At 45.5% G+C, this 24,448-nt stretch overlaps 1 protein-coding gene across 3 annotated transcripts in view; it reads left to right on the top strand.

Annotated features, from left to right (window-relative positions):
* LOC138488301 (aldehyde dehydrogenase family 3 member A2-like) overlaps positions 1 to 24,448 on the top strand; it is an 822,258-nt gene that overhangs the window by 666,162 nt on the left and 131,648 nt on the right. For all 3 annotated transcript variants that reach the window (XM_069615183.1, XM_069615182.1, XM_069615184.1), the window contains exon 9: positions 19,319 to 19,418. In XM_069615183.1, coding sequence (XP_069471284.1) covers positions 19,319 to 19,418 — 100 coding nt within the window. The remainder of the gene's footprint in view (positions 1 to 19,318; positions 19,419 to 24,448) is intronic.

Genomic DNA, 24,448 nt, shown 5'->3' with positions numbered 1-24,448 from the left:
AGAATGCACATTCTCCCCTTCCTACACTTTGTTCACCCAGCTGCCATCTCCTTCACCCAGAATTATGAAAAAACGCACCATTTAAGTTTTGCCCCAAGTGTACCCATAAATTCCCCTCAGTGGACAAACATTTAGTTTGCAACATGCCTCCCGAGAGACCAGGTCGAAACATCTTGTCGAGCGTGCAGGCTCTTCAAGCCTAAGACGTTGAAGGACCGTTCCACTAAGCACTGGGCCCAGTACGCCAGGCAACTCGAGGCCATGGAGGTAGAGGGAGCCTTCAGCGATGGCACCGGAGTAACTTCAGATTCTCAAGTGCAGGCCGCCGACCCCATGGGACAGGACGGCGGCCATGTTGTGGGGACCACAGCCGGCAGCGGCAGCGCTACAAAAGTACAGACCACAAAACACATAAACCCCAGTCGACATTCGATTGATGAGTCGAATACTCGACAACATTCGACACCCCGTGAACGGTCCACTGAGTCCCGGTCCTGTGGAAATCCCGTTCAAGATCGCCACACGACAGCTCTAAGACCCCTCATAGGGACAAAAGTCCTACTAGGGACAGGTCTTCACAAAAAGGAATTTAGTCCAAGCCCATAGAGAAACCTAAGGACTCTAGACCAAAGGTCATACCTCCTACTAATGAAGATATGGGTATTCCCAACATTGTAATCCCAATTTAAAAGGAATCGTCTTCGCAAGATATCAATAGTTATGCGAAGAATGACCTTTATGGCGAATTTCTTTGAGAAAAATCCAGATTACCTTCAGAGTTTTCAATCCACTCCTCCCACCTCAGCCCCTATTAGCTCTCAACCCCCTGCTAAGAGGCCTCGTTCTGATGTCCCCACACAGGGCAGAATTATAGATCTATATGACCCTGAAATAGATCCAGAAGACCAGGACGATCTTTCATTTCTGTAAACATCTGACCCTCAAATTATTTATGAGGACACAGACTAACTTTATTATGGGGACGATGAGGACCCAGACGCAGACCAGGAGGCGAACATGTATTCCATAGATTCTCCTATTAATCAGGACCCTCCAATGGTAGATTCCCCAGTAGACAATCAACCCCCCCCTCAACGAAGTCTTAGCCAAAGCGGCGGAACACTTCTGTATTGACACACAGGAGGTACAGGAAGACAGACTTTGCTGAACAATTATTGGGAGACAAAAAGATAGTAGGGCAGTTTATCCCACTGGCAAAATCTGTGCAACGTAGAATTCAACCTTCTTTGGAGGCACCAAATCTCACACGGGCCGTTAACTCACGTGTGGAAAAACTGTTCAGGCCTGCACCTTCAGACCCCTTATACATAATAGGCCAGTTAAAACCAAACTCTTTGGTTGCTACCACCACAAGAAAGGGAGCAGGCACACCCCTTGCTTCCTCCGAGGCTCCACCGGATAAAGAGAGCAAGACGATCTATGCAATGGACAGAAAGGTTGCCTCTTCTGCAGCCTACCAAACAAGAATTGCTAACAATGCTACACTTTTGGCAAGTTACAACTGCCATAAGTGGGAGGAAGTTTCTGCATTACACTCATCCGCACCTAAGCCCATTAAATCCCAACTCGCCCAGGTGGCAGCAGACGGAAGAGCTGGATCTACTGCTCTCCTCAAGTCAAATTTCGACACGGCTGACAATGCAGGGAGAGCCATTGCAGAGGGCACTATTATAAAGAGGCACGCATGGCTTCGCCAGTCAGGCTTCAGGCCACCCTAATAAATATGCCAGTGGAACCTGATGTGCTCTTCGGAAAAGCTGTAGAAGACACACTTAAGACAGCAAAGGATGAGTATGACACTCTAAAATCCTTAGGTCAGCTCACAAACAAGCCCACAGGGCAAAGAGGTAACAGCAATTTTCACCACTTTCGGGGCCATAATTCTCAGAGGGGATCAGGATACAACCAAGGCCAAGGTTCTTATGGCAACAACCAAGGACAAGCCTTTCAAGGCTATCCACGAGGACGAGGTAGAGGTCGGGGTAATCTGGGCAGGGGCCCAGCTCGAGGTGGCACCTTACCTCAGAGCAAGTGACATTCCGCTCCAGGTACCCTCCCATGCATCTTCAGTAGGAGGACGCATTTCCAACTTCACCAACGCATGGGAGGGTATCACCTCCGACAGATGGGTGCTGTCCACGGTAGCAGGGGGCTACTGCATAGATCTACTTCAACGTCCTCGCGACCACCCCCCGAGACAAAAGGTCCACTCAGAGGAACATCAGCGGATCCTTCTAGAAGAAATAACAGCGCTTCTATTAAAGGACGCCATAGATGTGGTCCCAGGTAAACAGGGGTATTTATTCAACTTACTTCCTTGTGCCAAAAAATTATCTAACTATGCACCCGGTATTAGATTTGCGGCCTGCAAACAAGTATGTCAAGCCACAAAAGTTCCACATGACTATGCTACAAGAGGTAATCCCGCTTCTAAAAAAGGGGGATTACATGGCAACACTGGATATGAAAGATGCCTATTTTCATATTTCAATGTTCCCAGCGCACAGAAGATTCTTGCGCTTCAAGATAGCGAACCAGCACTACCAATTCAAGGTGCTACCCTTCGGAATAGCCTCGGCTCCAAGGGTAATCACCAAGGTACTGGCGGTGGTGGCAGCGCATCTGCAGAGGGAGGCAATCCCAGTGTACCCTTACTTGGACGACTGGCTCATAACAGGGGAATCGCCTCTGATTTGCAGACATCCAAACAACTATCAACCTCCTCTTTCAATTAGGCTTCTCAACCAACGAGAAAAAATCAAGCTTGGTGCCAAGCACCTCCAAACAGTTCCTAGGAGCTATCCTAAACACAGGCGAAGGATTGGTCTTCCCCTCAGAGGAGAGAATAAGAAATTTGTTACTGCAAATACCACATTATCAGGCCGGCCGCCAGATAAGGGTGCGCAAAGCGATGCGTTTAATGATGGCATCTTGCATATACCTGGTTCCTCACGCGCACCTGCGCATGCCTCCCATACAGGAGTGGTTGGTGAATTAATGGTCTCAGGCAAGCGGTCAGTGGGAAGATCTAGTGGTCGTTTCGCCAACACTGGTACAAAATCTTTGCTGGTGGACGAGGGAAAACCTGACGAAGGGGAAACCCTTCTACAACCCACAGATAGAAGCAGTGGTCACAACGGACGCCTCACTGGCATGGTGGGGGTGCTCACTACCTTCACCACACAGCCCAGGGTCTGTGGTCTCACACTGCAGCTCAGAACCACATCAATGTGCTGGAACTCCTGGCAGTATTGAAAGCCCTTCAGGCGTTCAAACCCCATTTAACAAACCTGACGGACAGCACCACAGCGATGTTTTATATCAACAAACAGGGTGGGTACACGCTCTCCAAATCTATCCAGACTTGCACAGAAAATCTGGAAATGGGTACTCAAACGGAAAATGTTCCTGTCATCACAACATGTTCCAGGGGAACTCAACCCTCTAGCAGACTCTGAGCAGAGATCCCCTACCAGAGGAATACAAGTGGCGTCTACACAAAGAGGTCGTAGAACACCTCTTCTCTCAATGGGGTTTCCCAACTATAGACTTATTCGCCACAAGAGAAAATCGTCAATGCCCAGACTTTGCGTCCAGGTTCCCCCAGCCAGGCTCCAAGTGGAACGCCCTATGGATGAACTGGTCAGGGAAGTTTGCTTACGCTTCCCCCCCACCCCCCGACTCCTCTCATGAGGAAGGTGGTGAACAAGTTACACAAGGAACCAATGATGCTGATCCTTGTTGCTCCTATGTGGGCAAGACACCAGTGGTATCCACATCTGCGCAGACTGGCAATGTGCGATCCCATCAAACTCCTGTGCCAGTACAACCTACTCAACCAGCACGGAGGACTAACAGTGTACCCACAACCACACTATAAACTTGGCAGCATGGCTCCTGAAGTCATAGAGTTCGGACATCTCACTCTACCACAGAGCTGTATGGATATCTTGAAGGAATCAAGAAAACCGAACACTAGGCACTGTTACTATGATAAATGGAAACTATTCGTAATTTGGTGCCAGAATAAGCAAATGAACCCCATTGATTGTACTCCTTCAAACATTCTAACCTACATGCTCCACTTACTAGATGCAGGGTTAGTGTTTAACTCCCTAAAAGTACACCTGGCGGCTTTGTCAGCCTACACCACTTCCCATAGCAAGGTCTCATAGTGGGAAGGTACCAGTCATCAAAGCATTTATGGAAGGGGTAAAGGGACTCCACCCTCCAATTTCTCACCCACCGCCAGGTTGGGACCTTAATGTGGTACTCTCTAAGCTCATGGGACCCCCCCCCCCTTTAAGCCTATGCACAAGTCTAGTCTCAAACACCTGACTTATAAGACTGCCTTCTTAGTAGCCATCACTTACATAAGAAGGGTCAGTGAAATCCAAGCTCTGTCAGTACAGGATCCTTTCTTTAGTGTACATAAGGACAAACTGGTTTTACGCACTCACCCTAGGTTCTCACCTAAATTAATCTCCAGATTCCATGTAAACCAGTCTATTGAGCTACCGGCTTTTTTCCAGGAACCCAAAAGCTCTGCTGAGGTAAAACTCCACACACTAGATGTGAGGAGTGCGGTCCTCTACTACGTAGACCAGACCAGACCGCTAAGAAAGACAGATCAACTGTTTGTCTCCATAGCGCCAGGCAGAGAAGGAGATTGCATCTTTAAGAATGCCATCTCTAGGTGGATAGTCGGATGTATCCAACTGTGCTATTCCCTATCAAATAAGACACTGCCTTTTACGCCAAGGGCCCACTCCACAAGAGGTACTGGAGCCCCTCTGGCTTTCATTTCAAATGTCCCCTTAGACAGTATTTACAAAGCAGCTACATGGAGCTCTATACATACTTTCACTCAGCACTACTGCATTGACACTCATTCCAAGACAGATGCACAAGTGGGACAAGCGGTTCTAAGACATTTATTCGCTCATGAACCTTCTCACATCCCAGCTCCTTATTCCACTGCTCGCTAATATATGCACAGCATGTGATCTAAGCAGATTCCACAAGCCTCAGAAGGGATACATTACTCACCGTAATCGTATTTCTGATGCTTGTATCTGCTTAGATTCACATCTGACCCACCCTTCGTCCCCTCGGAGAGAAGGCGCATGGATGATTATGAGCTTGTCTGATACGTATCTGCTTGGATACAACTGTACTCGCGCTACACCTCATGCTACCTGTAGTAAGAAAAATAACAATCTGAGGGACCTCGACGCGTGAGGGATCATGGGTACAGTGGACGTCACACTAGGGATAGTATTACTGGCACGCCCTGTCGATGTCCCTTTTCGAGTTTCGAAAACAACAACTGTAATACTCTGCAGCTTCCACTAGATGTCGGCCTATGCACAGCATGTGAATCTAAGCAGATAGAAGCATCAGAAATACGATTATAAATATGATCCAGTTGAAGACCACCCGTGGAAGGACTTTTGAATTATGTGGATAGAGCGAAACTGGGTGATAGTTTGCTGGGTGTTTGGGTCAGCAGGGGGTTTCTTCACTAGGGGTAAGACAGTTGCAGATTTGAAGGAGGCGGGGAACAAACAGATATTTTTTTAATTGTTTTTTTTATAACGCGCCTAATACCGTACCTGAGTTCTGTTTCTAAGCGTGGATCCGGGATTCAAACCTCTGTTGCTCTGTGTGGTCTTGCTTTCAAGACCAGCACGTTGCCCCTGTGCTAGTGCTTAGCGAGATAAGGGCAAGTGATTGAAACTAAGGCCCTGGGGGGGATAGCTCAGCGGCAACGTGCTTGCCTTGGAAGCAAGATGACACGGAGCAACACAGGTTCGATCCCCGGGACCATGCTAAGAAACCTCTGGGTATTAAGCGCGTTATAAATAACATCATATCATTAGTTTTGCCGGTATCCTGCAGTATACTGGCAAAACTGCCTTACCGTTTCCACCGCCCAATATACCGGTATTACAGGGATATTACGGGCGGCAGGGACGCAGTTAAGTTCCCATTCCATGGATTCCCATAGGACACCATGGGATGGGATTGCAGAAATGACTGGCACAGGTAGTACTGGCACAACATTATGCCACACTAAACCTATGGGGCATATACCTGGTCACTCTAATTGAGAAAGAATCTCTTTAAAACGTTTCAATCAATTCAGAAAATATAGCCTCTTTTCAATCAAACTTTCAGAAAACATAAAAAAACACATACTCCGTAAATGTCTTTAGTAGGTAATTGTATTCATCATTCCTACAATATTCTTGCTCATCTGAATTTCACGATTTCATCAAATACAAAGATATTTCATCAAACAAGAGCAGAAAATTCTTAACCACAAGCAATATTTATTAGAAAAAAGCTTTTTTTTGTTCAGCAAATTTGCTGACTTGTAATTTCTAAGGTAAGTTTCAATTTAACAAAAGGGGTTTTGTTTCCCCACACAATCACAATCACATGTTGTTTGTACATTACGTGTTTCGGGGTTATCTTTACCCCATCTTCAGGTGTTGATGTGTTGTTTTTAACAATTTCTCTGTACCCTAAAAGTAAATTTAACAAAAATCAGAGATTTGTACCAATATTGCCTCTATGGTCCAGCGAGCGCCAGTATCCCACAAATGAATTTTAAGCTAATTTCACTAACCTTGGAATTATTCAGGGTCTCTATAGTAAATTCTGACTGCCGTGTCACTTCCTGATTAATCTTCCAAGGGTCTGGCCAGATATTGCAATCACTCTGTAGACAGAACAATAATAATGAACTTTTTACCCACCACAATCTGCTATTCGCTACATCTGTGTCAAAATAAATCTAAAAAGAATCAAAAAAAGCCAAAATCCCATTTCCCAAACTTACTTGCCCTCAACTCAACTGGTATCACAAACGCAACGCGGTGACAGCGAAAAGGCTGCAACCACAGCCTCCCGTCCCGCAGTGCGGTTTTAAATAGGATATCAATGAGTCACGTGATCGTGATTCTGATCACGTGACCCAATGTACCTCTCTTACGGGACCTACAATAATACCAACGCTTGTAAATACAAATATGTATCAAACGCAACGCGGGAACGGCGCATTGGCTGCAATCACAGCCTCCCATCCCGCGATGCGTGAAGTTACTGATATTAAATCAGTTGCGTGATCAACCCGATCACGTGATCGCAAGTGAATATGATACCTGTCCCTTGGTGTCGCCCCACGTGATACCAAAGTCATCACGTGACGGCCTATCCGTGACGGGTCACACAATTCGAAAACTTAGACTATTCATAATTAGCTCGCTTCGAATTGTCCAGACAGTTGTGAATTCTAGTTTGTCGGAAAATCAAAAAATAATACGCTCATGTACATATTGCGTGAATGAGAAAGAAAACCCCCCAGTGGATATAAAATCCAGTGCAGGTAAACCCTATACCAATGTCTATTCAATAACTATACCAAATTCCATTCTCTAAAGGGGCAACTATATATGATAAATATAAACCAAAACCATCCCTGCTCTACAAAAAAGTGAACTGGGACATGCTTCCTTGGTGATCATCCTCTCTTCTCCCAACAAAAATTTGGCGCTAACTGTAGTCCAATATTAACGCGACCAGAGTATTCCAATCTATTCAATGCTTAAATTCATTCAGGTACCACGGGCGCTCGCCATGCAAACAGAGACAATTAACTACATTTCCCTTATTTATTTAACATACTTCATATTCCATCATTTTTATCGTGAACATATCCTCACAGGTGGATCAACACTGTTATCACAGTTCTATATATACTTTAAGCCCAAAAATAGGGCAATTCCAAAAGTGAATAAAAAAAAGCAGTTATACTCACAATCAACAAAAAAGCAACAAAAAATCACATCAGATAAAGCAAGTCAAATCAAACTCATTATTCATACCCTTTGGTTCAAGTGTGTCTAGCCGCTCAATCCACTCCACCTCTTTTTGTCTCAGTAACTTTTGTATATCATCTCTTTTAGAGCATCTGACTTGCTCCAAAATCACCACTTTCATCTGAGCCACTGAGTGTTAAGTGTTGTGCCACTGGTGAGTGGACTGAGCATAATCGGATGTTAGATTTGTGCTCAGTCCACATCAATTTGGCTTTTCTTGATGTCAGCCCCACATAAAATAGTCCACATGGACATTTAATTCCATACACTACATTGCTTGTATCACATGTAGTAGTGTGTCTAAGGAGGATCTTTTTTCCTGTATGAGGATGGTTAATGCTTGCTCCCTTAATCACATTATGGCAATGCTGACAATTATTGCAGGGTAAAATGCCCCTGAACACAGGTAGTACTGGCGCCAATGATTCTGGCATTTATTTTTCAGTAGAGACCTGATCTACAAGCAGGTAAGACCTGCCGGCAGATCACTGCCCCCACCGAAAAACCTGTGTTTCCCCAGTCCAGAAAAAATGCCTGTATTATTACAGACATTTTTACCAGCATTTTTTTTTCGGGCCGGGGATCTTTTAATGAGGCCCCAAGTCTTTGACCATTTGGGTAGTAAAAGGGTTGATAGCACAAAATAGTTTTGCACTGCAGAGGATGGGTGATAATTCAATAGGAGAAGTGGTCGAGCATAGAAGAGGTACGGAGAGAGGTAAAATCTGCAGGAAAAATCTTTAAATTGGGGTTAAGCACCGCACTCCCCACCTGTGCACAGAGCCACCGTGGATTGACCATGGCGGATCTGCCAGCAGACTGTCCCTATGATATGATAGGTTATTTATAACGTGCTTAATACCCAGAAGCTTCTAAGCGCGGACATGGGGATCGAACTCGTGGTGCTCCGTGTCGTCTTGCTTCCAAGGCGAGCACCTTTCACCTGAGCTATCTTCCCGAGACAAATCTGTTGGGGTTCCCATGGTGGTCCTTCTCCCTGTAAGTATGGTCTCTGGTCCCTCTCATGCCCTTGGTGGTCTACGATTCAACAGAGGTCTCTAGTGGGGCACCTCTCTGGTTGCTGAATCGAGCAGCTAATTAGCATGTGCTCACCTGGTCCTGCAAAGTTGTTTCTTTCCCAGGCTGTCCTTGCTGCCACAGCAGGGACACTGGTTTCACAGTGTCCTGGAGGGTTGCCTCTGCTCATGGTTCTCTCGGTATTTTTGACTGTCGCAGACATGGAGCCTTAGTATGGGTTTGCTGCCCTGCTGCTAGTCTGCTTCATAGGCTCTACAAAACATAGACTGACAAGCATCTTGGGGTAGAGGTATGGTGTGAGACAAATGAGTACTGCCAACATATAAATTGGCACCAGAGGTAAGGGTTGCGTGCCCCCAGTTGCCTTCCTCGTCAGGGCCAGGACTGGCTTTGGACTGCTTTGTGGTGAGCCTCCCCTTTGCCCCCCTCTTGACAAAGCCAGATTACTGGCCTTGTCACATCTGACACTGATTTTGAGGATGATGCACAACCTTACACAGCCTTTACATACTCTGACACCTCTGACTATGGCTATTTTGTCTCAGCTGATGGTGAATTGGAACAAATTCCAACTGTTGAGATCAGTGCGTTCTGTTGGACAATGGTCAATGTGGTTAAAATGTTTGACTTGCTACTGACAGAACAAAGGAATGAAGAATTCCTGTACAAGCATTGGGAGAGATCCCAGAAGCCAATCATATCCATGCCAATCCTTGAGGACATTTGGGAGGAGAGAAGCTGTTTTCTGCTGAGCCACTTCTCCCCAGGGGGGCGCCTTTCCTTGTGAGGCTAGGTAGGTCCTCCCACTATGCAATAATCCCCCTAGGGGTGGCAGTAAGTGAGTCCTTACAGGGAGAGACATAACCTCCCCCACCCCCCTGAGGGACAGGGGCACCTGTTCTGCAGAGAAGCTCCCTAAAGCCCTTCCCTTTGACACCACAGCGACACAGTCAAACTAAACCACTGTGTGTTATTGTAATACAAGATTCCACTTCAAGAACAATATATTGCAAACACCATGAAGAATAAGAATGATGTCATAATGATCATTAGTACCCGGCACGTGCGGCTGAACAGGAATACTGTGTGGTGATTGGCTCATTTGCGAGCCATACCACACGGTATTCCCGTCCACGCCGTGCGTGCCGGCTACTCTGTTCCCGGCGAGGGGCGTGGCAACCCCTCAGCCAATGAGGAGGCTTGAAACGGGGCAATCCCCGCTCCAAGCCTCCCCATGGCTGGTGGCTTCCTTCGTCCCCCGCTGGGGACTCTGGTAAGATTTTTTTTTATTTTTCTCCAAGCCTTTCCTCCCTCCCCACCCCACTTACCTTCTATCCCGTGGTCTCCGGCGGGGGGCGATGGAAACCTCCAGCCGTGTGGAGACTCGGAACGGGGCCATTCACGCTCCAAGCCTCCACAGGGCTGGAGGCTTCCATCGTCCCTCGCCAGAGACCGCGGTACGTTTTATTTATTTTTCTTCCTCCCCATCCCCTCCCTTCTGCCCTCCCGACCCCACTTACCTTCTTTTTTCTTCTGGTCTTGTAAGCGAACACGCTGGGAACACTTCTTTTCCCAGCGCGTCCGCTCCCGATGGCCACCATGGAAAGGCAAAACGGACTAAGTTTTCCCTTTCCATGGCGGCGGCCATTTTTTTTGCTGTTTAAAAAAAAAAAAAAGAATTCTGTTCCGAAACGTGTTTCGGGACAGAAAAAAATGCCATTAGCTCCCCGATCCAACGGGCTGGGGTACTAATGGCAATAAGACCCTCAGCGGGGGGCCAATACCGCCGCAGGTAATGCCCGGGCTTCGTTAAGGGCCTCGCTACGCTCGGGCCTATAACTACGGCCCCCGGCATTACCTGGGGCGGTAATGGCCCGCCGCTTCGGGTCTTATTGCCACATTATTCCCTGGTTTGGCACCAATAGTGCTATGACAAAGAAGTTTGAACAAAGTTGAAGAGTGTTCAACGAACATAAACTAGCAACTCCAATAGTGTTTTATTTTCTGGTAATTCCTGTTCTTGCCATAGTTTTTAAAACTGGTGTAATTGTATCTCCAATATTCTAAAAGGGTGTCGTTTTTACTGGCATATTTTTCCCAGTGTAGTAGTGGCACTGCTTAGTAATGTGGCATAAATGCTTATTTTGCATCCAGTGTTATTTTGGGTACACGTTGACCTGATGGCACTGAAAGGCTCCTGTGGCAGATCTGAAGTTTAGAGACTGTTTTGTGTTCCCTATGAGAACCGCCTTTTAAATTCAATGGCTTTTCATCCGATCTCGTCAGATGATTGTGCTCTTCAGATGATTGTGCTGTACAATGCACTATTTAAATTCATTATTGTAAAAATTGTCTTAAAAGGAGACATGTCCCAAACCAGGAGCCAGGCTTGCTTGTTTAACTCGCTCCTATTCCAGACAGGTATTTAAGTTCACTTGATGAAAGCTCTTAAACTGCTATACCTTCCTAGTCTTTTCTTGCTTGTATCCTCTCCTTGTTTTTGTCCCTTTTATTTCTTTGCCTTCCTTATGTCATGCTTTTTCTTCCTTCCTTCCTTCCTTCCTTCCTTCCTTCCTTCCTTCCTTCCTTCCTTCCTTCCTCCAATTCTTGCTTCCCCTTTTTTACATTTCCGCCCTCCCATGTTTAAGATGATTATGAAAGAAGTGCCACACTTAGATAGAAGAACTAATTTTATCAGTAACTTCAACCTAGAAATTGCTTCTGCTGCACTGGCTCTTAATCCCACTCAAACACTCCCAACCCATATCATTACAGTAGCACCCTATCTAAATCAACATTTCTGTTTTTTTGGCGATTGGTTCTTTTAGTGTGAAAGGAGATCCTGGCTTGATTCAATGGAGGCTTTTTCAACGACCCTCTGATTTAACTTGACTGTTGACCATCCCACTGTTGAATTTGTGATCTGATGTGCATTCACTGAGGTGCATTCACTTGCACAACAGGTTGGTGGATACTGCGGAAAGTTTATGATGCAGACCTATGCATGCTAATCATACTTATGTGAAAGGATTGAGGAGGAACAGCGTTTTTAACTAGCAGTGGGAGCTAAGGGTTTGGCCTGGGGGACTGATAATATCCGAAGTGCATAGGCATCTTTTAAACCTCTGTTAGCTATTTGCTGCATCATTCTGAATATACATTAAAACACTGTATTACGATTGCTCTTGAAGCTTTGGTCTTTAACTATGAGGAGTAATGGTGTAGAAATGCTGTTCTAATCATTTAATAACTGTACCTTTACTTGTTCAGCCCACCAATAGGGTACCACAAGAGCCTGTGGTTGTCATAGGAGATTCCTTGTGAGTTTTCTTGTTCTGATGTGCATTTGATCCATTTATGTTTCAGAATTTTGCAAACATAGGTGGTTGTACTGAAAATCATTAAGGAATGCCCTGTTTATGTACTGTTGAATAATGGCAACCTTACAATTGACAATCTTCCATTAACTACAGACCTTTTTTTCCTTGTCTCTTACTTGACCTCAAGCCTCTAATAGTGAGGAAAGATATACAATTAATTTTGTAAGAGTCGTTTTATGCATTTAACTAGCAATGATTGCTTAAGTTTGTTTCATATTTTGTTTAAACTTAGACGTCTGCCTTCCTATCTTCTTTTGTAGCCCTACTGGAACAGAAATGCCTTTTCATGTCTTTGTTGTTGGGAGTGTTTTGCATTTTTATTGGATAGGAGAACTTGAGTTGTAAGGTATTACCCCAACCAATTTTACGGGTAGTGATATATCCTCTGGCAAAAAGTCTATACCATACTGTATGCCGATTTGCTGAAGTGTTGTCTCTACAAGGCATTCTCCTTATGCATTCCGAACCAAAGCCGCACCTATACCCTCCCAAACGTATGTTTCCACAAAAGTCCTCTTCAAGCCTGTGGCCTTTGTCACAGATGGCAAAGGAATCACTCCAAGACTTAGACATTTCAAGGGTTTTTATTGTTCCTTCAATGGGCCGTGGCGCTCTCCCTTTCCCCTCATCTGGAATAGCACCTTCTCCATAACCCAGATGTCCCTGGCCACGGGTTAGTAGATAACACATGGTTAACCCTAAATTCTGCCTTACACTTGATCGGAAGACCTAGAGTCAAGGTGCCTTCTCTAACTAGACTCCCTCAAGGACCTCTGAATATTTTCCTACTCTAGCCAATGATTAGTTTCCTATAGGGAATGTACCTTTCATATGCTCTTGTCGATTTACTCTTGAGGCTGTCACGCTCATGTTCTCCTCTCCCTGCTCCTTTCTGTTGCTCCTACTACTCTCCTCCTACAACTCCAGCCACCTCTTTTGTCCCTCCGCTACTCTTCTGTCTCTCTGATGTCTCTCACTCCTTCTAGGCCCTGTCGCCACCCTCAAATGTTACTCCTCCGACCACTACTCTACTGCTCCCTGATCTGCACTTTCACTTTCTCCTCCACACCGCTAGCCTCTCCTCCGTCCACACCGCTAGTCTCTCCTCCACACTACTACCAAACCCCCCCCCTCCAACTACTTGAAACCTTCTTTTCACTTGGTGCCATCCACTTCACAATCACTCCTTGCACTAATCTCTCTAACCACACTAGCCACACAAACATGCCCACTCACAAAGCTGTACCATTCCACTTCTTAGCCAACACATTTTCCAGAATTCACCTCTACACTCTGCTGCTCCTTCCTTCCTCCTGCTGGTCTCTTGATTGTTCTCAGTCTACCCCTCTGACCACACTCGAATAAACCACATCTCCTGCTTTCTATTGCCAATTTATATCCCCCTCCCTCTGCCGGTATTGGATCTCTCTTCCTGGCCAATTTGGCCCTATGTTTTTTGATGAATCGAGGGATTCAGTCACTTTCCCCAAGGAGTGGGGCCCTTCCTGTGAGGCTAAGGAAGTGACCCCGCTATGCAACATGCCCCCCTGGGTGGGTTGGGGGGCGGTAAGTGGGACCTCAAAAGGAGAAACTCCCCTCTTGGGGATAAGGAAGGACTCCCTTTCCACCGAGGAACTCCCTTGTCAGTATTCTCAAACATCCAGTACAACCCTAAGTTGACAGACAACTAGACTCCTCTTACATCTGTTATTATAAGGTAATAACGGAAGGAAAGTATCCTGGCACTGTGAAGAGTAAAAACAGGGCAGTGATAAAGAATACTTGTCTGTCAATCACGGGTTAAAAAAGAAACTAAAGGAGCTACGAAAAGTATAGCTCCAACGCAAAGAAAGGACTATCCAGGCAAACCGGGCAAGACTCAGCCTAGCGCAATAAAAGTAGGAGGGACAAGAGAATGGAGAGAGAGACCCAAGAGTTTCAAACCGGCTGAGAGAGAAGCTGGTAACTCTGGGATAAACACTTTTTGCGTGTTGGTTAAACCACAGGAGAGATGAAGTGTCCGAAGTGCACTACCTGGAGAACAGGCTAGAGAGCGATTGTCCAGAGGCTGGTAGTCCCTAGAAGGACATTCATATAGGGCTGCAAAGGAGCTCTGACGTGCCTGAAGAGCAGCATCCAAAGACTCACCAGTATAGGTTTGCCAGACTGAAGGAAATCCCAGGAGGGAGCAGAACTTAAAACATGGTGACCAGAAAGGTGATAGAGTGAATACCCTTTTCTTTGCCGATACCACGGATAGACACCAAAGCGTGTCAAATGAAAGAACGGAAGAAGGCAGAAAAGCTTTACTGACTGACAATGAAACAGAAACCAAAAACTATTCCGGCTCGGTGACGCAGCCCCATTAGACCAAAGGGAAAGGGGAGAGCGGGAGACCCGGGGAAGAGGATGTGAGAAATAAGTGGGACACTTAGTTATACTCCTTAGAAAAACGAATATAAAGATTGGCGTAATCCTACTTGTCCTATTGACTGGCAAGAGTACAAGAAGAGCTAGGATTATTCAGGGACTCTCACAAGGCCCAGTGAATGGCAAGAACATCAGAAAAGCAAGAGACAAATGTGGACTCAACCTACTTGTCTCAGTGAGAAGATAAATCAGAAAGAAGGGTTGTGAGGTACAACACCTATTCAGAGACTCGATCAAGAAAGAGAGAAAGTCTTGAGAGGAATCTGAAGAGTTAAGGGAAATAATATAAGAGGGCTTGGAAAAGCCCCTTGAAAGAACTGACGGACTTATTACAAGAGACTATCTGATCCAGTACTGAGGAGAAAGGAGTCATTCTACTGGTCTTTAGTTGTTTTGTAATAGTGGTAGGGTCAGAGCAGCTTAGGTTTGAACAGAGGACAGATTTTTAATTTGGACTTCACCATTGGCGACAAGCACCTTAGTTTAGTTGTGTTAGGTAGGGAAACCCTTAGGACAGGTAAAGTTAGGCATTTTCTTTATTATTTCACAATTAACCTTTTGAAAATGGCCCCCATTGCTGTGTCTCCTTCTGACTTACCACACTTTCCAACCCAAGGGTGTTGAAGAAACTAAAAGTCATAAGTAGGGAGTTAAGCTTGCCTACATTTCCCAACGGGTCTGTTGCGGAATGGCGATGACAGCCCGGGAAGCTAAGGGTTTGTCTTCCTGGTTCCTATTCCAGGTGCCCCTCAGGTAAGTTCAATGCTGGAGGGTGGGCACTACCCCTCCCACGCATGCCGGGAATCCTTCAGCAGCCTCGCAATGATCTTTCATCGGTCACAGTGAAACCCATTGAAGCTTGTAGCGCACGTCCAATTCTCTCTGTTGATCTCTTTTGTCATGCTGCCTTCTGCCAAGTCGTGTGGGTAGTGACCGGATTTCAGCTAACTCATCTGGAATGTGGGGCACTGCATCTGGTTTCACCCTTTATTGGTTTCTTCTTGGCTTCTGGACTGGATGACGTGTCTATAAAAGAAATCAAATATCTCCCTTACGATACCTGGCCCTCTTGAAGATTACGCTAGTAAGTGTTGGTGCGCTGCCTATCTAAAAGTGGACAGAAAGAACTATCACTTATTCTAATCCTACAAGGAACCAAATGACCCTAGAACCTCCAATAAGTGCCAACCACAATGTACTGCTAAAAAAGCCCCACTGCATTGTGATAGTAAGTGACCTTTATTCGCCATTATTCAGCCAGTACTGTGGGCTTAGTTAAAAACCAAATGGAACAAATGAATCCTTCCATATTCTAATAAATAGACCTATGTTGTTGTTATGTTAACTGTTAAGAAATCCAAGCATCTCTGTTACTCTCGACCATTTTAGTGATATTTTAAAATTCAGTCACCTTCTTCAGGACCAATGCTGCCCTCTGGGGCGTGCTCAAACAATCCCAGATATATCACTAAATACCTTGTATTCTAATATGAGCGCACTGTACTTCTCTGTCAGGAACTGAGATCCACGTAGATTAGAATACCTCCGCCCCAAAGTACCAGTCAGAGAGAAAACCGACTCGCTGACCGGTTATTGAGGCCACAGGTGGCAGGAACAGCAATCTCCCGGTCCCGGAGGACTGTAAGGATAAACAGGCAAAGAAAGGTTAAACAATATCACTGTTACAGAACCCCAAAAAATAGAAAACATAAAGATACCTACCAACAGGTGTCAGTTGCTCCCTCCTAGTGTCTAGATGTCGGGATGAGGACAAAACAGAAGTAACAGGGTTGTTACTTGCACTAGGCAGCCATGGGATGCCACCATAGGGTAGAAAGGGAATGGAGGGTACCCTGAAAGGCCCCGGCCCTCAGCCTTTCATCCTTCCGAGGTCGATAAATGAGCACCACACACCGTGGGTAATAATAAGCAGCGCTCAGATACCTGAGGGTTTGTAGCGCTATATAAATGCCAAATTATTATTATTATTAGGGTGTTCCACAGGGCAGCCTTGCCCGGGCAGTTGGCTAAGGGCCATGGCAAAGGGCTGCTCCCTTTCTCAGCTACCATCCCTAAGGTTGTACCAGCCACGTGGGTCTGTGTGGGCCTATCCGCACTGGTCTGGGTGGGTGGAGAGAGAGCAAAGGGAGGAGAGACGGGGGCTGGAGCGGGGATACAAATAAAGCGGCTGCAGTGGGGCCAAATTAAAAAAATAGAAGCAGGAGGAGCAGAGTGGCGCACGGAGAAGGGGAAGACCTAAAGCGGAGGGGCAGAGGGGGTGGCACTCAATGACAGATCAATACACTTAGCCTCCATGCTGCAAAAGGAGGGCCCGGGTTCCAGCATGAGGAGTGATATTGAAGGCTGGTGAATGTTCTGTTCAAGTGGGTGTGTGCAGGCCTATCCGGACTGGTCTGGGTGCGTGGGAGGGGAGGGAGGAAGGACAGGGGCTGGAGCGGAGCAGGAATAAAAATAAATAAATATAACCAAGCGTTATTTATTAGTATATAGAAATATTTATTGGTTCCATCTGGTTTTTAACCAAGCCCACATTACTGGCAGAATAGTGAGGAATAATAAAGTTTTGTCCCTTAATAACCCAACAAATTGGGTCTATATTAGCTGTACAGTTTGTGGTTGGCACTTATTGGTTGTTTAGGGTCATTTGGTTTCCTTGTAGGATTAGAATTGGGGCTCGTTCCTCTCTGTTCACTTTTAGATGGGCGGCACACTAGCACTGACTAGGGATGTATACCCATTCCAAAGAATACACTTAGTTCTTCAAGAGTGGCTGGTGCTGCAAGGGTGAGAATGTACAATGGAATTCTGTCTCGTTATGTTTTGAATGCATTTGGGGAGTTCAGAGAATCACAACTACCCCACATGCCATTTTTGTTGTATGGTGTCTCTAAAAGAAACAGATACTGGTAAGTATCTTGCAATGGAGGTATGACTTGAGCTAAATGTGTACTTCTATGAAGTAGGCAGAGAAATCAAGAGTCCGCTTGAATAACCTTGGGGTTTGCAAATGCATGCCACCTCTTAGAAATTTTCCAAGTTTCTCTTCAGTACAGTGCTGTTCAAATCAAAGAATCCTCAAGCAGGCATGTTTCTTTGTGTTGGATCCCTTCCAATCCTACAGCTCATCCACAATCCTAAATGCTTCAAACATGCAAAGATATGCATGCAGCCTTACAGGATGATTGCCAACTTCCTAGTGCTTCATCTCAATTAACCCAAGACCTTTAACCACACATACATCGGGCCGGTCTCCCCAGCAACCAGACACAGCTTGGGACGTGGACCGACTCGTTATGGATACGTCGTCTTTCCAACATCTGCACTACTCATTGTGCACACCGAACGCTGAGGCTCCTGTATACCATTGGCGCCCTGCCAGGAAGGATTTCACTTTTCCTGGGATCCCTCTGGCACACAGAGAATGATCGCCCTATGTGCAACCGATGGCTCAAAGCCATCCCTGAATTGACAAACTCGGATCACTTTTGGAATCTCCTTACAGGGACCCTGTGAACCTTGCACAAGCTCCCTATAGTGCAATTGCACTACGCTTTACCCCCACGCAAGGGGCCCACTCTCTTCAGTGACAACAGTAGCACTCTCTCTCAAGAGCGACATCCGTAGGTGCAGATGAAGGTAGCCTTTACTGCTTGCCGAAACGTCATTGGACACGTAATTACATTGCGGCCCACCTCTTAATCATCAGGAATACATCTACCGATGTTGACCTAGGACTGGTCTCTACACACCCAAAGCATTTATTAACTGACCCCTCCACCAGGAAATGATTTAATCTCCTTTGGAACTGGTTCAATACTAGAAACAGCTTATTCTGAGGCTTTAAGACTAAGTACTTGTCTTCTATACCAGCTCTCCAGTGGCTAGACTCCTGTGGGGTGGTCAATTCATTTGTCTTCTTTCACCACACACGACCATGGCAGAATTAGTCTGCCTCATTTACCATGTTCACAGAACTAATGTTGATGTTCTAGGTGAGTGATCACTTTGTATATTTAGATATGTGCATTTGGAATGAACTGTTCACAAATATCTCAGTTCATTATGTACGTGGCATTATTTGTGACACTTGGTTATTCTCATTTTATCCATGTATGAATTTATATGTATGCACACCATTTCTTGGTAAAAGTCTGCAATTTAATATGTACACCACTTATTGGTGACCACCTGCAATTGAAATTGTTTCACTCTTTTTCAAGAAAAGTTTATTTTGTCAAAAAAAATGTTTCAACTAAAAATGGCTACGAAGGCATAACAGTAGTCAACCAGTGTTGTTGCTCGCCCGCTCCAGATTGGTGCCATTGCCTACAAATGGGTCAGCCGGAGATAAAGACTTATTGATATATCCAGAGCATTGGTTGGGTTCTACATTTACTGCCTTTGGAGGTAAACTTTATATGAGCCTCACCTGCAGAAAATAATCACACGGAAATTAGTAGTTTGAAAAACAACCCATGTGGGTAGGTCAGCTCTCCCTTTGTATACACCTCTCAATTAACATCATTGTTTTCTTTATTTCAGCTAATTAAAAAGATGATCTCTGAGACTTCCAGCGGCGGTGTTACTGCAAACGATGTTATTATGCACTACACTGTTACAGCTTTGCCCTTTGGGGGAGTTGGTGAGTTATTGTATTACCTTGCGAACAACCGGGTTCTGTAAATGCCGGCTGTGTCTGGTGGCATTGTTACAAATGTGTACTTGGTGCTACCGTTTAAGTGAAATTGTTCTCAATTACAGAATTAATAACTGTTTGTCCCTCTTTTCTGTGCTCTCCTATAAAATGAGTTTGACCTCAGGAATCCAGACATTGCTGTAGGTTTTTGTCCTGGATCGTCCGAGGACATCCTGCATTGCATCTCTCATATAAATCCCATAGGTTATTTCCTAATGTTGGAAGGAACAACCCCCACCTCTGTCCAAAAGAGCCTTGGGTGGGCATTACTCCTCCCTAACCATGTACAAAGTCCATCTGAGGATCTCAGGGAGGGGTTCGGAGGTGGGGGTAGCAAAAGGGTAGCGTGGCCACCTGTGCAAGATGATTTTGCCTGATCTAGAAATGCTTACATTTTAGTCAGTGGTCTATAAGGAAAATGAGTCCAAGGGGTTGGAGGTGAACGCACAAGTATGAGGTGCTCAATATTGAGTGCAACGTTTTTAAGTAATATGTCAAGGCACTAATTTCATGAACCTACAGAGTGTAGGTTTCCATCTTTTAGCCACAGACCTAGTAACACATGTTAAGGTGGTATGAATCCTGGCATCCCTTTTAGTCCCCATGGTCTGATCTTTTCATAATGTGATCAGGAGCTCCTGTTGTGCCTCCTACAGACCATGGCAATTCCATCTGGATGGGAGTTTATAAATGTATTCTTTGCTCAAAATTCTGCTCTTTGCGCCACTGCCAGACTGGCATCAGAAAAAAGGGAAATTCAGTCGAATCGCCCCACTCTTGACCAACCTGCAGTAGGAACTTTTAGACACTCTCAATCACTTTAAAATTGACTGCATTGCCAAAAAGGCAATATCTCTAACATAATCCTCCCTATGTAGCTAATACATTCCAGAGCAACAAAGAGTATGGACTTTTTGCTTCTGAACGTTCCTACAGTGCTCAAATCACAATCTATGAACCGATCATTCAGTCGCTACTCCTCAGTTCTTGAATCACTGCTTAACAAACTTGGCATCTATGATCTGCTTTCAAAAAGCACTTAAGGCTCTTCAATTTCCTTATTAGACTCTTGCAAATATTTGTCCTTTTGAAGGCTGTCGTCCTCCACTTTAGGCCTTGTAGTTTACTTTTGGAGTACGGTGCTCTGATGCCTCTGGGCGAGGTTTGCACAATATAAAATGTGTAAATATTATTCGCCATGGGGGACTCTGAGCCGGTCGGAGAGCTCGGAATTTCGAGCCTTACTTAATGGTATTGCCCGCATTCCGAGCTTCTGTGAAGTGTGATGCTGCTATCTTCCCTCTAAGGAGCATAAGCCTTCGCTTGCCCCAATCCCCTTTAACATCCTCCTTCTGCCCGAGCCCCATATCACGGTAGACCAAGCCCCACTTATCTGTGGCCTCCTCTCCCATCAACTTCTACCAACCACTGCTGCTGTCCCGTTCTTCTCCTCTGCAGCAATGGTGGTCATGTAAAGGGAGAAGGGACTACCTATAGTTCCCTTCCCTCTTATTCCATGGTGGCCTTTTTGTATTGTAGATTATTTTTCTTTTTTTTTTTACTTTATTAAACGCAATCGCGCTCTCTCTCAACATAAAAAAACCAACTGTTAGCACCCTGAAATCATGCTGGGGTGCTAAGATAAAAACTACTCGGTAGGGGCGGGGGAAAATTACCGGTCAGGCAATGGTGCCAGGGACCACGTTAAGGCCCTGGGCCGAAAGCTGTCCAGTAATGCCTCCTCACCTCTGGGCTGATTGTTTCAATAATAGGTTCTTTTCAGGGTCACCTGGCAGAGGCTTTCACAAGTTTCAGGGCTCGCAGGCCCATTCCCTTTGGCCCCATTTCTTGAAGTTCCTTCAGCTGGCAGCAAAGTCTAGCCCGCCATACTAAATTGAAGCTCTAGCAACTCACCAGTTGTCTACTGGTACTGATAATGGCTCGTACAGGAAGGCTCTAGACCATGCATCCCCTTCAGAAGGTCTCTTGAGGCCTGGGAGACATTAATTATTTGATTTGAAGACATTTAGCTCCATTACTCTCAGAACTGTTAACCTTTTTTGTATACACTCTACCCCCTGCAAATGTCATCAGATGTAAGCATGGTGGTTTGTCTTTAACCTGCCACACCAGAATTCCTGTCCTTCAGACAGGAACACAAAATAGAAGGAATCCCAATCCTCCAAAATAGAATCTTCTCTTTTGGTGGCTCATTTGCCAGTAGATTTAGTTTTGGTTTCAGGAGTGAAAAGGAAACTCTTTTTTGAAACTTCAGTTTTTCCGACCCACTACCCAAGCAATCAAAAAAATTAATGTTCTAGGTACAAATGCCTAAATCGAAGTTTTCTCATCGCCACAAATGTTCTGTCCTCCATCATGTTGAACATCTATTTTCTTGAATCTCATCCGCCACCAGGTGTCCTTTTCCCCCCTCTCCACTGAGATGACTTCATCTTTCTCTCCAAGTTGATACCACTCTAGTTCTTCTCCCAGGTATCTTCCTTCTTCCTCCCTATAACATGATCTCCCTCTGGCCTCGTATGTCCTTTTTTCCTCAATACAACATTGCCTCTCTTTGTCGCCTCCCAGATAATGAGTCGCTTCTGTCCCCATATCGCTCGTGAACACCATCTCCTCCTTTTCCAGTCTACTACTCCACTCCTCTAACCACAAAAACTCTCTATCATGATATCTCCTTCTCTACTCCATGCTTCTCCTTCATTCTCCCTCCTTACTACACGGCAATACCTCCTCCATACAAGTCCTCGCTTTTCTTCTCTCCTCATTGCCTCCAGAACCAGAGTTTCCAGGGTCTGCTGCTCTTTCCAGCCCTCATAGGGAATGACCATGACTGACTGGGCTTCCTGGCTTTTAAAGTCATGCTACTGGTATTCCAGCATGATGGCTGCTAGTTCCAATGGGTTGCTAGCAGATTATGATAGATTAAGGAGCATTTTTAATAGCCTCTTTGAGTGTCTCCCTTTACATTTAAAGCAGATGGTTTTTAACCTCCTGTCAGATCTCGAACTATGAAAACCTTTTTGTGTTAACGTCTGGGTGGCTGACGTGCTACACTTGGTGTCTCCTTGCATAAGCATTCCTGGGTCTGCCTTTCAGCGTTTGTCAGTGGTACCCGAAACATATTCTAGAATTGCCATTTTCAGCAAATTAATTCTGCAGTGTTTTAATGAATAAGTAGCTCAGATAACTAATACAAAAGCAGATATGTAAGTAATGGATGGAATTGGAAGCTAAACCTGGGCAGTAGCTCTGATTACAGGAACAATCCTAACAGTGGGGTCATCCACTCAGTGGTTTCCACAATGAGCTTGTCAAAAATGTTCTCTCTAAAATGCAAGAGACCCTTCGCAAGGAAGAGGAATAGGTGCTTCTGAACCAGCAAAAGCCACATCAAAGCTACCGACTAAAGCAGAGTCTCAAATGCACCTTTCTTTTACACCTGCCACCTGTATGCCATAAAGTGATGTGACAAGGTAAGTAGGCTAACCTTGTCAAGAGGGGCTGGGGGGGGGAACCCCCTCTCAGCTTGGTGAGGGAGGCCTACCAGGGTGGAAGCCAGAGCCCTTCCTACCCCAGAGGGTGATGGTAGTAGTGAGGGCCCAGTTCCTGTCTCCTCCCTAAGTGTTCTTGGGCAGTAGCACTGTTGATCACCCCATACGTGCCTCACAAGATGCTGGCTAAGGTTTTTCTTTTTTCTAGAGAACTACCTAGATGGACAGCAGAAAACAAAGCACACCTACTGCGAGACAGTCGTAAGCTCTGATGTATGCAAACCAGCAACCTTTCCACATGTATCCAGCCTCACGAATTGTGAGCCTGAACAATGATCCCTTCATCTTTTTGGTTCTATGTGACGTGTGCGAAGTAAATCAGAGACGCTCAATGCGCTGATCGCTACTCTCTTAACAAAGCCACATCAGAGAGATTGAACATTCCCGGCTGGGATACGGATCCAGTCCCCTGCTATCCGTGCAAGCAAAATTCACTGGAGTAGCAAACTACAACTGTTGTGATAGCAGACCTCCATTACCGATCTGCGACAGGCCTACAATAGAGAAGGGGGTGTGGCAAAGACCTTTTTAACAACTACATTGTTTGTAACCCTGCCGGGCAAGGAAGAACAGGCAGGATTGGCCAGGGGAACCGGCATGGGAAGACCAATGGGGGAAGAACAGAGGGAAATATAAGGAAAGACCGAAAACAGGGAGGTGTGGTTTGTTTAGTTGAGGTCAGAGGAGGAGGTGGTGGACAAAAACAGCAGCAGGTCGGACAGTGGACACGGATGGAGGTGATTTGCAGAGCAGGGGAGGTATTGGTTGGTGAGAAAAAGTGGCACTGTGGAGTGTGTGCATGCAAGTTGTATCAAGAGGCAAATGAACGCGTCATTCATGTTGACCCCTCCCCCAGCCTCTATACCGCAAGTGCGAGAAACGCTATTCACTAAGGGAACCCTACCAACCTTATCCTGGAACAATAGAATAGATAAATCTGCAAACTCCAGAAGAAATTAAGAGCAGTAACTGGAGATGACGAGAGCAAGTTGCACCACTGTCAAACTGACACACTTATAGATACGAGACATGAAGCAAACATGCACTCCCCATAAAGAAACACAGACACTAGGTCAAATGTGCACTGAGACATGAAAGTTATCTGCACCCAATAGACATTAATAACATTACATTGATTAGGTTTACGCTGTAATGCAAGACGAACGATACACCTAAATAGATTGCTAACCGTATAAATGCAACACTAACGAGTGGCCATCTTGAACAAAATGGACGGCAAAGCCACATTGGAGTGAATGAGAAGCCTCGAAGCTTCACACAGATTTGATTTGCTGAATTAGCCGAGAACACATATCCATGCATGCCAGACCGTGGCAGCACAGCCCCCTCCAAGGTAGGTTACTGTGAAAAGGTAGGTTTGGATGGCTCTAAGGAGAACCGTAG

This window comes from Ambystoma mexicanum, chromosome 9 (genome assembly GCF_040938575.1).
Source record: "Ambystoma mexicanum isolate Mex_15411 chromosome 9, UKY_AmexF1_1, whole genome shotgun sequence".
NCBI lineage: Eukaryota > Metazoa > Chordata > Amphibia > Caudata > Ambystomatidae > Ambystoma > Ambystoma mexicanum.
Note: the sequence above shows the minus strand (reverse complement) of the source record. Positions and strands in the feature narration are given on the sequence as shown.